This window comes from Styela clava, chromosome 2 (assembly GCF_964204865.1).
Source record: "Styela clava chromosome 2, kaStyClav1.hap1.2, whole genome shotgun sequence".
NCBI classification, from domain to species: domain Eukaryota; kingdom Metazoa; phylum Chordata; class Ascidiacea; order Stolidobranchia; family Styelidae; genus Styela; species Styela clava.
This window is the reverse complement of record NC_135251.1, coordinates 2,425,323-2,437,769: the sequence shown is the minus strand read 5'-3', so window position 1 is coordinate 2,437,769 and position 12,447 is coordinate 2,425,323. Positions and strand designations below refer to the sequence as shown.

At 34.3% G+C, this 12,447-nt stretch overlaps 1 protein-coding gene across 1 annotated transcript; it reads left to right on the top strand.

Moving 5' to 3' along the window:
- Window positions 1-7,175: 7,175 nt before the first annotated feature.
- Window positions 7,176-9,831, top strand: LOC120335764 (uncharacterized). Its single transcript, XM_078110251.1, has 3 exons — window positions 7,176-7,882; window positions 8,321-8,424; window positions 8,853-9,831. Exons 1-3 carry the CDS (start codon window positions 7,456-7,458, stop codon window positions 8,985-8,987), a joined length of 666 nt encoding a protein of 221 aa, XP_077966377.1. The 5' UTR covers window positions 7,176-7,455; the 3' UTR covers window positions 8,988-9,831.
- Window positions 9,832-12,447: the final 2,616 nt, after the last annotated feature.

The following is a 12,447-nucleotide window of genomic DNA, read 5'->3' as shown; positions in this document are numbered from 1 at the left end:
TTGGTACCATTGCATGGACATATTCCATGCGATAGATAGGAGTGTTCTGAGGATATCACCCATATATAATATTGGGTGAAGTATGACATTCAAAACAATAATTTCCAGGCCATAGATGTACAATAAACCTTGATCTCAAATCAGTTAGTTAGTCCTTTTATGCTAAGTTGTTAATAAATGTTATATTTTGTGCATTACAACTACCTTTAACATGAATGGTTACACCTCTACACTATTCCCAATTGTTGTTAAACATTTCATTGACTGCTTGTTGCGGAACCCCTGAATATCTGTTTCATATTATAGTCTTTATAGTTACCCGCATTTCGTTGAATATTCAATTCACTGATTAGAATCATTAATCTTAATAATTTCACACAGAGTTATGGTGCTCATCTTTTACTCAAGCACAATGACAGTACGAGGTTCATGTTTCATAATCTCTTCTTATCAAATGGGTAAATTAATTAGTTAACATTTTATACACGCCTGCACTTTGCAAATCCTATCTTATGCATCCTTGAAAACTCAAACCCGTACCTAATCTAATCAGCTGCCAGTGCCCCCCGGGTGAGCAGTTGTCATGGTTACCACGCTTAATGGTGCTTGTAGTCTCTATTTTTTCATTGACTAGCGCCTCTGGATTTACTAGACCCTACTTAAATGTTCTCCTCACTGACATGCGATTCCCATTCTATTTTATTCTAAGCTGTATATGTACGTCACACTGATTGCAGCACTATTAACGCTATAAATCTTTTGACATTTACAATGGCAGGATTAATTCTGATATCATGAATGTTTGTATGTCCCATTGTATTTTAGTAAATTCTAATGAGACAGGCCAATTAGGCCTTTGGGACATGAATTAAGCATGCATTTTCACAACAAACCTTGTGACAAACTTTAACTTTTAGTCTTTAGTACAGAATCAATGAATTACCTTCCAAAACAACCTTTGACTTCTGGCACCTGGCTAGGTATTTAATGTCACAAGAGCTTGTCTGTTTTTGAAATTTCAATTTTGACTCTGTTGCACTGGGTTAACAATTATTTTACAATTTTGTTTGATGATTACAAATGTTAGCGATTTGTGAAATACATTTGATTTCACCACAAAAAATGCTACACAACGAAAACATTGAATTTTGATAACTATTGTTTCTCCCTTGATGAAAACTCCCAACTTCTAGCACCAGGCTGTATTTAATGTTACAATGCATTTCTGTGTAATATGAATAATATGGGTTTGGCAAAACTATGATGAATATAACTGTTATATATTTTATCCACGTCTGATTGTTCTTTGTATTTGTTTATTTCAACAGATTGATTTTCTGAATCTGAATGAAGATCGAACTGCAAACCATGAAGATATTGTTGCAGTTGCAAATCTGCTTCCTAATGTTAAAAAGAAGTTATCATTGCAGAGATGGAAAATAGCAGATGAAGATAAAAAAATATTACAGAATCAATTGGATGAAATTGGATCTGAGGTTTGAAATCCTCTCTGGGATAAATAAAATATAAAATATGGGTCAGACATAAAATCCACAATTTGCGTAAAAACTGAATAAAAATGAAAGTCTAAATTGTTCACGCTGAATTGAACACCTCAAAGTTTCACCGAAGTGTATGTTATTTTTCCATTGTTGTCATTTCAATTCTTCAAAGCAATCATTAAAATATAAGTCATCGAAGTCAATGTGATTGTGTTGCACATATTCAATATTTGCAATTTTTTATTTATTTGTGTTTTGATAAAAAGAACAATTTCATAGTACCGGTACATTTTTTAGTTCCCAAAATTTATCATTCATCTTGCTCTACTGCATAGATGATTAATTTTAATTTTTTTTATCAAATGAAACCAAAAACAAAAATTTTACAATATCAAGGTTTTGTATCAAGATTCATTTGTGTTTCTGTTTCGCAAAGCAAAAGTCTAAATTTGAAATGAATTTACTAATTTTTCACAATTCTTATTTTAATTGATTATCAATTGTAGACTGTCAGTTTCGTGAGTTATCAAAGATAAGATAAAATATGCAAATTTTGAAAGTTTTTCAATAAATGGAAGAATTCTTAATAAAATGAGCAGCACTTTGATATAGTATGGTTTTATGGGAAAATGCATCAAATTTTAGCATTGGAATCATTAGATACCATTGTCTGTTTAAATATTGTTCTGCGTCCTTAGTGCTAATCTTATATAAAAACTTTATTCATTACAGGAACTAGAAATTCAGTTGGATATAGACACAATACTCAAAAGTCAAAGCAAGTCAGTAGATGCTACTACCAATGTCTTTTCTAAACAACTTCCGACCACAACTTCAAAAGCTGAATTTGGTAAGTTATAAATATGTTGTTTAAATTGAGTGGTGCTATGGTATAATGAGTACGTAATGGTCATCAAGTATTTTAGTTATGGTCATCAAGTATTTTTCATTTTTTGAGGATTTAATGGTAATAAATATACTTTCAATGCTGCTGAATCTGGCATATCATTCAACACTGTCTTGCAATATGTTATATATTGTGATTCTTTAAACAGATTTTTATATTTTTATCGTTTATTATAAATATGGAATTATCGAACAAAATTTTCGTGTGTTAAGATTGAATATAAATCTAGCATATTAAGATTAATTTCATGGAAAAATATAAATTAATTGTTTCCAAGTTGTTGAATTTGGTTGCGGAGCATCGTTATGGATGGTTGCTTGGCATACCAATCTGATTATCTTGCTCGGTTTGCAGTTTCGGATCTTGGGGATGATTAAGTGCGAGAGGTTTGCTGAATTTCATGTCGTCAAATAGTGGTTCATATACCCACTGGTTGATTGAGCTTCCTTCATCATCAAGTTCATGCATCTGAAACAAATACCTAACTAATTAATCCCATACCCAATCATGCATTGGTAACCGGATGAGAGGACATGGTTCACTGTATAAGCCGCATTATTGATTTATTTTTCTTTCCCGGGTAAAATATGGAATTCTATCTTAATTTCTGATAAATAGCTCAAAATAGATTCCTAAATACTATAATTTTTTGATAATTATTTTTTATTTTTTCTCAGGATTACCAGATGACAGTTTTGAGAATACTGGAGAAAATGTGGAGACTTCACACGAAGTAGGAAGCCCCAGGTTAGATATAACAGTACTTTGTATGATATATAATGCTGACCTATATTTCAATTGTCAAGGAAAGTCATGGCCTAGTGCAGCGGTTCCCAAACTTTATGTTCGTACGGCGCTAAATTATCAGGGAAAAAATCGCGGTACACGTACATGAAACTTGCTGCCTTTGGATAAAACTGAATTTTGTGATCGTTAATGTGCATTTTATGCTTTTTAAAGTTTGTCAATATGTGCGCCTGAAGAAAAGGGAATGCCATTAAAAAACATTCAAACTTATTTATTTAATGAGAGGTGTGCGGCAGTTGCTCTGAACACATATTTTCAAAGCGAGATGTTATACTTAAAATGTACATGCATTTCTCTATCTATATCCAAACGTAACCGGTATTTTGTTTTGATTGACACCACTGCTGAAAACCCAGCTTTGCAGAGATAGAATGTTGCACTTGTGGCCTTATCAAACAGGTGCTTGAACAAAATTCATATGAGTCATTGAAAAACTGCTGTCAAGTTGACAAATTGCTCAACTTTGCTTGTTGATAAGCATATATCTTCATATACACATCATTTAAAATGAAAAATAATAAAACATTTATAATAATTACAATATGTAAAAAACATATATCAGCTATGTTTAACACAATTCTGTTCATTTTCGTGTCGTGGGAACCTCTGGCCTAGTGGTTAAAGTGTTGAACTTATTATCTATCACAGGTTAGAAATCTTTGATTTAAGGCCCATGCCCACCAGCTTACCTGGTGCACAATCTTTAACGCTGTGGGTGAGGGGAGAAGGGTTTTGAAATCGAGTAATAGGGGCTGTTATTTTAACCAATGAATCAAAATTAATACATTTGCATTCTCCAATTTATCTTCAGTGAACTCCCACTGTCTGAAGAAGAAGCAGAACAATCAGATAAAGAAGTTACTGAACAACATGCAAAGCCAACTCAGCATAGTAAGTCAGCCATATTAATAGAATCAGATGGCATTGGGCTGAGCTAAATGCTTATAATTAAGAGGAAGTGCTGAAACATTGAGATGTTGAATAATACAGGGGGTGTGCAACATTTTTTGCCGATGGGCCATATAACCAACTTCAGACATCTAGCTAGGCCAGACAAAAAATTTAGTTTTTCCATAAACATTAAAAATTGAAAAATTACCACAATAAAGAATCCCATTTATGTAACAGTTTAGTGGGACATTGGAAACTCCAAGTTCTTGCATAGTTTGTTAAGATCAGCTTTGTCAGAACTGTCAACATAAACAGTCGGATTGGGATTTTATCCTTTGGGGGAGATTTGAATGCTGACAAGGGCCACACTGAATAGCTTGACGGAACGGTTTATGGCCCGCGAGCCACCTGTTGCAGACCCCTGAAATAATAGAATCTGTCCTCAACCAAATTTTCACACAAATAGTAAGGTTTGGCAAATCAACTGCCAAACTGGACAAATATAACCCACTCCAGGTTGGAGACGATATCAACTTCAGCTCCAAACTACAAGGAAATCAAATTTTAATTATAATTAATTTCCGTGTGCATGCGTTTTTAATACACTGTTAGGAACGCTTGGGCCACCTCATGTTTTTGAGTTTCAGTAAAAAAATTCATAAAAGTCTAAAATTACCGTATTACCCAGATAATTTTAACATTTCAACTTCTACTCCTGACTTTGAGCTTGAAAATACCACTTCAGCTCCAATTCCAATGAAAACATTTTATCCTGCTTTTAGCATATATCGCGAACTGAGTCTTAGATTTCCTATTAGTTGCACATGAATTTTTGTATTTGGCTTTTGCTTGAAAAAGTCACTCACAGTTGTTTTATTGTAAGCCTGCTTTATTGATTCAAAACTATCTGAATTGCTACTCACTACTATTTTATATTTGTATGAATTGCCCAGAAATAATTTTAAGTTCACAGGTTATATTGAAAATGTTTCTCATTGAAGTTTGCTAAGTCGAAATATTTATTTATAGCTTTGCCACAAATTGAAAATGTTTCGTCTCAAAGAAGTGGATCCGACATTCTTTTGACTTGGAATGAAGTATCTGACAGAAACGTTCTATACAACATAGAAATCTTCTGTGATGATGTGAAACTTGGAGAGACTCACACTACAGAAGTTCCGCAGTATAGAATGAAGTCACCTACACTTGGTAAAAAATATCGTTTTCAAGTCTGGGCCAAAGATGAATTGGGAAACTCTGGCATCAAAACGCAATCAAAGAATGTTATCAAATGTAAGTTATGGTCATTTATTATTAAGTGAAGTAGCAGCCTCATAATTCAACTTGTTCGTTGTTTTAATAAATAGTCGGTGAGGGTTTCTGCATGGTGGCGGTCCATCATCATTGCTATAAAAATATCAAGCATTTTCATTCTGAAATTCACTTATTAGTGCAATTTGGGTTAGACAATGTTGTTTCAAACACATATTGATCGGTCTTCTGTGGGCCTTGGTAGCAATGTTGGGGGGACTCGAGTAACTCACTCATTCGAACTCGAATAACAGCCTTAGCAACTTTACTTAGGACTCAAAAAAAATTTTGGGCAAGTATTTGGAATAGCAAAAAATCAATTAAATATGAATTGCCATACATATCAATGCTGTATATTTGTAATGAGAAGAAGGCTAATTGGCATAAAATCAGTGGTTCCAAATGACATTTTTTCGAAATCAAAATGATTTACATCCGTTGACCAAGGCACATTGTTTTTATTCTACCATTTGTGGTAGTTCAAGATTTGTTCACTGACGTTCGACTGCACTATGTCAAACTGTTATGTGGAATAATGGCACCCCCGAAGTATGTGAACCAAGATACACCGGAACGTTGTATGTGTACCAGGTTAGGGTTAGGTCATATTTTTATTGTACAATTTCTTTTTTTTATTTCTATTATGAGTTCGGGGACTAGCTAAGTGACTCCCACTTAGACTAAGTGACTCCCACAGTATTTGTACCTGAAATTATGGCCTAATCTTAACCTGGTACACATATTGAGTTCGGGGTCCAGCCAAGTGACTCCCACAGTATTTGTACCTGGAATTATGGCCTAATCTTAACCTGGTACACCTATTGAGTTCGGGGACTAGCCAAGTGACTCCCACAGTATTTGTACCTGAAATTATGGCCTAATCCTAACCTGGTACACATATTGAGTTCTGGGACTAGCCAAGTGACTCCTATAGTATTTGTACCAGGAATTATGGCCTAATCCTAACCTGGTACACATACTATGTTACGGTGTCCGCCATCATGGTCATGCTTCGAGAGTACTGAAAAATTTATGCCGAAACCACTATTTTAGTGGTTCCGAAACATTATCCTCTTCCTTTGAATGTAATTAATGAAAATATATCATGCTCTGGTCATACAAGCAATCTAAACTTATTGAACCAAATCATATTTCTGTTCCTAAATGTGGATAAGTTGTTCCCTACCTGATTGACCTGGGGAAAAAAAAATTGAAAATTCTAACCCAATACACAAGAATTGCTCTCATAACTTATGTTAACAAATATTATGTCGCATTCCCAGTGCTAGCAAGCCTTTTCTATATTTGCCTTCTTCGCGCCAAATGTTCAAATGACAGTGAATGTGGGGCTGAGCCTGCTGTGATTTATGTCCAAGTACCCATTTCCTGCTCAGCTACTTCTTGCATTCTATTTCAGTAATTAGCAAGCTCCTCATTTTGTAGGCAATGACATTCTTTTCCTAATGGGCTTCCTGCATCTGAAACACATTACTGGCTGACTATTCTCATAGCCGACATGGACTGGTGATCGAACAAGGGCCGTGTTTGCCATGTGATTGAAACGTCTTGTCCCTTTCCCCGGGATATATATAGATATGCTAATGACATTGGATGGGTTCTTTAGATAACTTTGGAACCACCTCATTTTTTGTTGCATTATAAAACAAATCTATTTTTTTAGCGGAAAATGTTGAAGTTGCCGGCGGCACCATGAGACTAAATGAATGCAACGTCACGTTTCCTAGTGGAACTTTCAACAAACAAACAAAAGTCTGGATGTCGGTTGGAATAGACAATTCAGTATGCCCAGAAGAATACATTGGTATCACACCAGTTTTCGATATCAGCGCGGATTCTGAATTCCTCAAAGATGCGATCGTGCAAATCCAGTCATGGTGCATCGGTCTAGAGAAAGACAAAATTGACATATTACATTTCTCAAGTAAAACTGACTGGGACATTATTAAACCTGATCGAATCACAGACGATAACAGCATAGAATTTTGATGTAGAAAGTTTAGTATATTTACTGTCGCCATGAATTGGTTAAAATGGATAATTGGTAAGCAAGAGGTTATCGTGGACAACTGTCTCTATATACATAACAAAAAAAAGTTTCATTTCACATTCTTTGAGAAAAGTGAGACTGCTGAAACCATTATCAGATCCCATTACAGAGAACTAGGGGCACGTCTTGCTCCAATTCGGTTCAATCCATTCGCTTTGAAAACTGATGACAGACTTAGCCTCGAGTTACAGATTGATCAAGAAGATTTACAATTCAATATGCCCCACGGACAATTCATTTGCGACAGAATATTTCTAGCAGCCCACAAACGTGAATTAACATTTCGTCTTCTTCCTACTTTACAAGAATATCCTGAAAGTCTCATTGTTAGCCGAATTTTGATAAATGACGTTTTGCATGAAATGCAAGACTTTGATTTTCCATTACCCCCTGCAGGTAAGTGATACTCTGGGTAGAGGGCTGTATAATATGTTGTGCTCCGATATTCGTGTTCCATAACGTTCTAGTTATGACTTTGCTCCCTAACCTATTGGTCTCTCAAAAATGTGTTGTTCAAGTTGTCATTCAACCACTCAACGTGATGTAGGTATTCATTGTTAAAAAGAGGCTTTCTGTCGTAAAAAACGGACCTCCTGAAGTATGCGCACCAAGATTGCGCATAACCTGAACTCAGGTTGTGTACCATGTTAGGATTCAGGTTGTGCGACATCTTGGTGCGCATACTCCAGGAGTAACAAAAAAAACTTTCTAGTTTGCTTACTTTGTTTAGTTTCTGTTTCTGGAAACTTGTATTGCCCTATAAACATTACTTTTGAAACGTCAAAGTTGAAATATAAATGATTATGATTCTAAAGTCAATCTCATTATGTTTAGATATGCCAGGACAACAAATTACCAATTTCTACGGAGATTTTCATGTTGAGGGAAACATGAATATGGATGAACTAGTAAACAATCTTCAACAACCTTTACAAGATGTGAGTAAATGCAATAAATATTGGTGCTCGCGTAGTATTTGTACCAGGGCGGGATACTTTGCCTTATTTAATCCCACATTGGTACGAATACTTCTGGAGCGCCTAAATATGCAGATAAACGATATGTGAAATGGAATTCTTATAAAATACTATTTATCATTTGTGTTATAATAATATTTTGAATAGGTCGAAAAGGCCAAATTGTCCATTATTTATACACTTTCTCCTGTTATATGCACAAAATGATAATATCACCATGAAAATAATCCAACATAAATAAATTTATCAAATATAATAAAATATATATAATAAAAATATAAGATAATATACAACTCAACCTCACATTATAAATATCCCTTCACAAGACATGCATTTAATTTGACTAACAGTATATTATGCTGAAATTGACAATTGTCTGTTTTATTAAGGCACAGAGAGAAGCAGAGCAGCAAAGAGATGCAGATGAAAACGGGGATCGTGAACCAGAATTGATTTTCCAATTTGCTATTTTCTTGTTTGTAGCTGTTTTTCTCAGCGCTTATTTTTCGAGGCGGCACAACTGATTAAACCCTATAATTTGTTTCTGGCTGGAATTTCATAAACTTTATCGGAATCTCTCATATTGACGTTTCGGCGCTCCAGAAGTATTCATAACAGGGCATTTTCCATTAGAATACTTTCAATAATCCGCACATTGGTAAGAATACGGCACTCCAGAACTATTCGTACTAAAGTGGGGATTAACTAAGGCAAAGTATCTTAAGGGAAAATGCGCTGCTACGAATACTATTGAAAGAAAGTGTCTTGAAAAAAATACTTTGGGCACAACGACTTTTTAACTACTGATACTAGGTAACTAAAACATCCCTATAAAGTTTAGAATTTGTGTGCCAACACGCAACAAGTTATAATACTAAGTAGGTTGGGAATTAATGGCTGTTATTATAAATGTTGGATTTACGTGATAAATTTTGACTCTGGCTACACCTAGTAGTTTGACATGATGTTCCAGAGAGAGCAAACTGGTAGCTGAGGTCTTTGCTGTAACCAATGTTGCCCCTTAATCTATGTAAAGTAACAACAGATGTGAATGATAAATTCTAATTTTTTTTATAATAGTGATACATGTTACAATGACATGCAATGCTTATTGTAAGTTTTCATTTTTTGTTTTGTATATGTCAGCATTTTAAATTTTCATGCACTGCAATCAGCTTGTCTTGTTTATCATGATTGACAACACTGTACATAATCTTGCTGTATTGGATTAAAATAACAATTGCATAAATAATTCAACTTATCCAATTTTCAATCCTTCCTAATGTATATAGGTTTTCTATATAACCTTGTGTGTTTTCCTATGTTTCAAAACGTAAAAAAAAATTAAAAAGAGTCATAAAATAGAAATAAAAAAATTTTCATGTTTAAAAAAAATAAAAAATAGCAAAAAAAAAATAAAAAAACAGTAATAAAAATTAAAAAAAATTCATGTATTCCCTAAATTTTATATTATAGAAAAAAAAATTAAAAACAACTAAAAAAAAATCAGAATTAAGCTCAGAAATTGAGGAGGCTGATATATGAGTGGAAGTATGTGGGTCCACTGAAGCCCCAAAACCTACTGAGACCATAAGACATTATAGTGTAAAATTACATGCCAGTGAATACTGATTGGTGTGAGACTTAAAGTACTCACAGGCAGAGCTCATGGATTAGCCTATTAGCTTTCGTTTTGATTCTTTTGCTGAACAAAGTAATTCTTGTTTTTATTTTATTGAATTACTTCATTATTAAACTATATTGAATCAAAGGGTTTCCGATATTAACCAATGTCATATTATGTTTATATTTCTTTCAGATCTCAAACTGGGGTCTGCGAGGAATAATTGGGTAGGGTGGGTGTGTCTGAACAGCTGTTAGTTTTGGCGTTATAGACTGACATTGTTCTTGCCGCTGTTGTGTCATTTAGTTCTTTGAATTTCACTTACTTATTGGACACGAAAGGGCCTTATGGATATTTTAGTATTTTTCTTATTCTTGTAGGGAAAAAATAGCCTTTAACTACAGGATCAATTGCTAAAAAATTTTCTACGACTAAAGATTGTTCAAAAATTTATGTGGTCTCTATGAAATTCGTATTTATCTTTTCTGTGTGATGACGTCATTAAAATAAAATATTTGCATCATGTCTTTGTTCCATGACCGCATTTCAGCGATCACACTAAGGTTAATAGGCATCATTTAGTTTCAATAAATCAGTAACACAATTTGTGTTGCAATTTGAGGAGTGGCAGCGGATGCGAATGTTTTCCAAATAGCTATATGCTATGTTCTGTATTGTGTTTTAGGTTTGAAATTATGGGGGTCCGCAATTGCCCCAGAAGGGTATAAGGGGTCCGTAGGCATAGTAAGTTTGAGAACAACTTTCTTAGATGAATAATTTTATGAAGCTACATTTGCAGTTTATGTGCAATGTCTCAAACCTGATGCTACAGCTCATTATTGAAAGCAATCTAGTCGAGATACAGACTAGTCGAGTCGTTATTGTTTCTAATTTTTGTCTTTTGATTGGGATTTTTGAATATGACATTGTGGATAAAACACCCTTTATAAGTGGTTATTTTCATACAAATCTGCTTTTCAAATCAGTCTCATTGTTTGTACTGTATGGAGCAGGGTGGTCCAAGGTTGCCGGCTCCGGGAGCCACAAAATTATTTTTGCATTGTTCGCGGGCCACAATAATGCCAAGAATATGGGTAAACAGTGCAATACAAATCAAACATTTTATTGTGCAAACACATCAAGATCACTATTTGGCATTTATCAAGCTGAACATGTAAAAACTTATTAAAACCTGCAAAGGCCTTTTTCAGCTTTCTTTTCAAACTCATGTTTACGAAATAACATATAAATAACTGCTGATTCATTGATTATTGAATGTAAGCTAACAGGAGCTAATTAAGCATTTTTTGTAATACTGTTTAGGGTGGTTGCAAAAAACACCTGGCATGAATTATATTGTTTGACCATAACATTGATATTTAGTTATTAGGCATAGCTAACCTAGGCTAATAGAATCCGCATATATTCCTGACCAAAAAGTTAAAAAAAATTTAGACTGCCAAGCACATCATTCAACTTCGCTAGTTGCCTCAGCCGGTTATAACACTAATCAATTCAGCGACATTAGTGATGTAACAATTTGTCCAAAAAATTTTCTGGTTAATTTTATATGAAAACAACACCAAATGCGATTCTTTAACTACTTTCCGAATGTGACGCGGGCCACAGATTATGAAGCTGCGGGCCACATGTGGCTCGTGGGCCTTGGTTTAAACCACCCGGGTATAGAGTGAGTAGTACCGGTAACTGATGATGAAAATTCATTTTTGAAATTCTCAGTGATTCCTGTATTTAAATGCCTAACTTTTGCTGGATATGTTATTTTAATTATTGTAAAAGTGAAATATTTCAAAAAAGAGCTCATAACTCTATGATACAAAATGAAATGACCAACTCAACACTTTCGCCTGCATAATCTAACAGGTCTTCAGTCAAAAACGTTTATGAATTGAATTTACTTTTAATTCTGCGTTATTCCGAAGCTTTGGATCCTTTGGGAACTCATGAAAAGATTGGTCAGATTGTTTAACAGACGTTACAGAGCACCCGCATACGACACAGTACCATATTCAATTATTCCATCATCTTATAGCTGTAATAGGCCTATGCTGATTATTGAGTCGAAATAAACTTATACTAGTCTCGTAGTAGCCAGTCTTTGAAAGAAAGTAAACAGAAGAACCCGATACCCCAATCTACGTTTGTGCATGGACTGTTATGAAACATTCAATCTATTTACAGAGTTTTTTTTTTCAGTAACAATTTTTTGTCACTGTTTTTTTGCAATGAAATTGAACCACAGCATTATCATAATACGTCAACGAGTGTTTTTTATTACATATTTTTGCAGGGAAAGCACCGTTATGATACAAATACACGTCTCACATTTTAAAATTCAT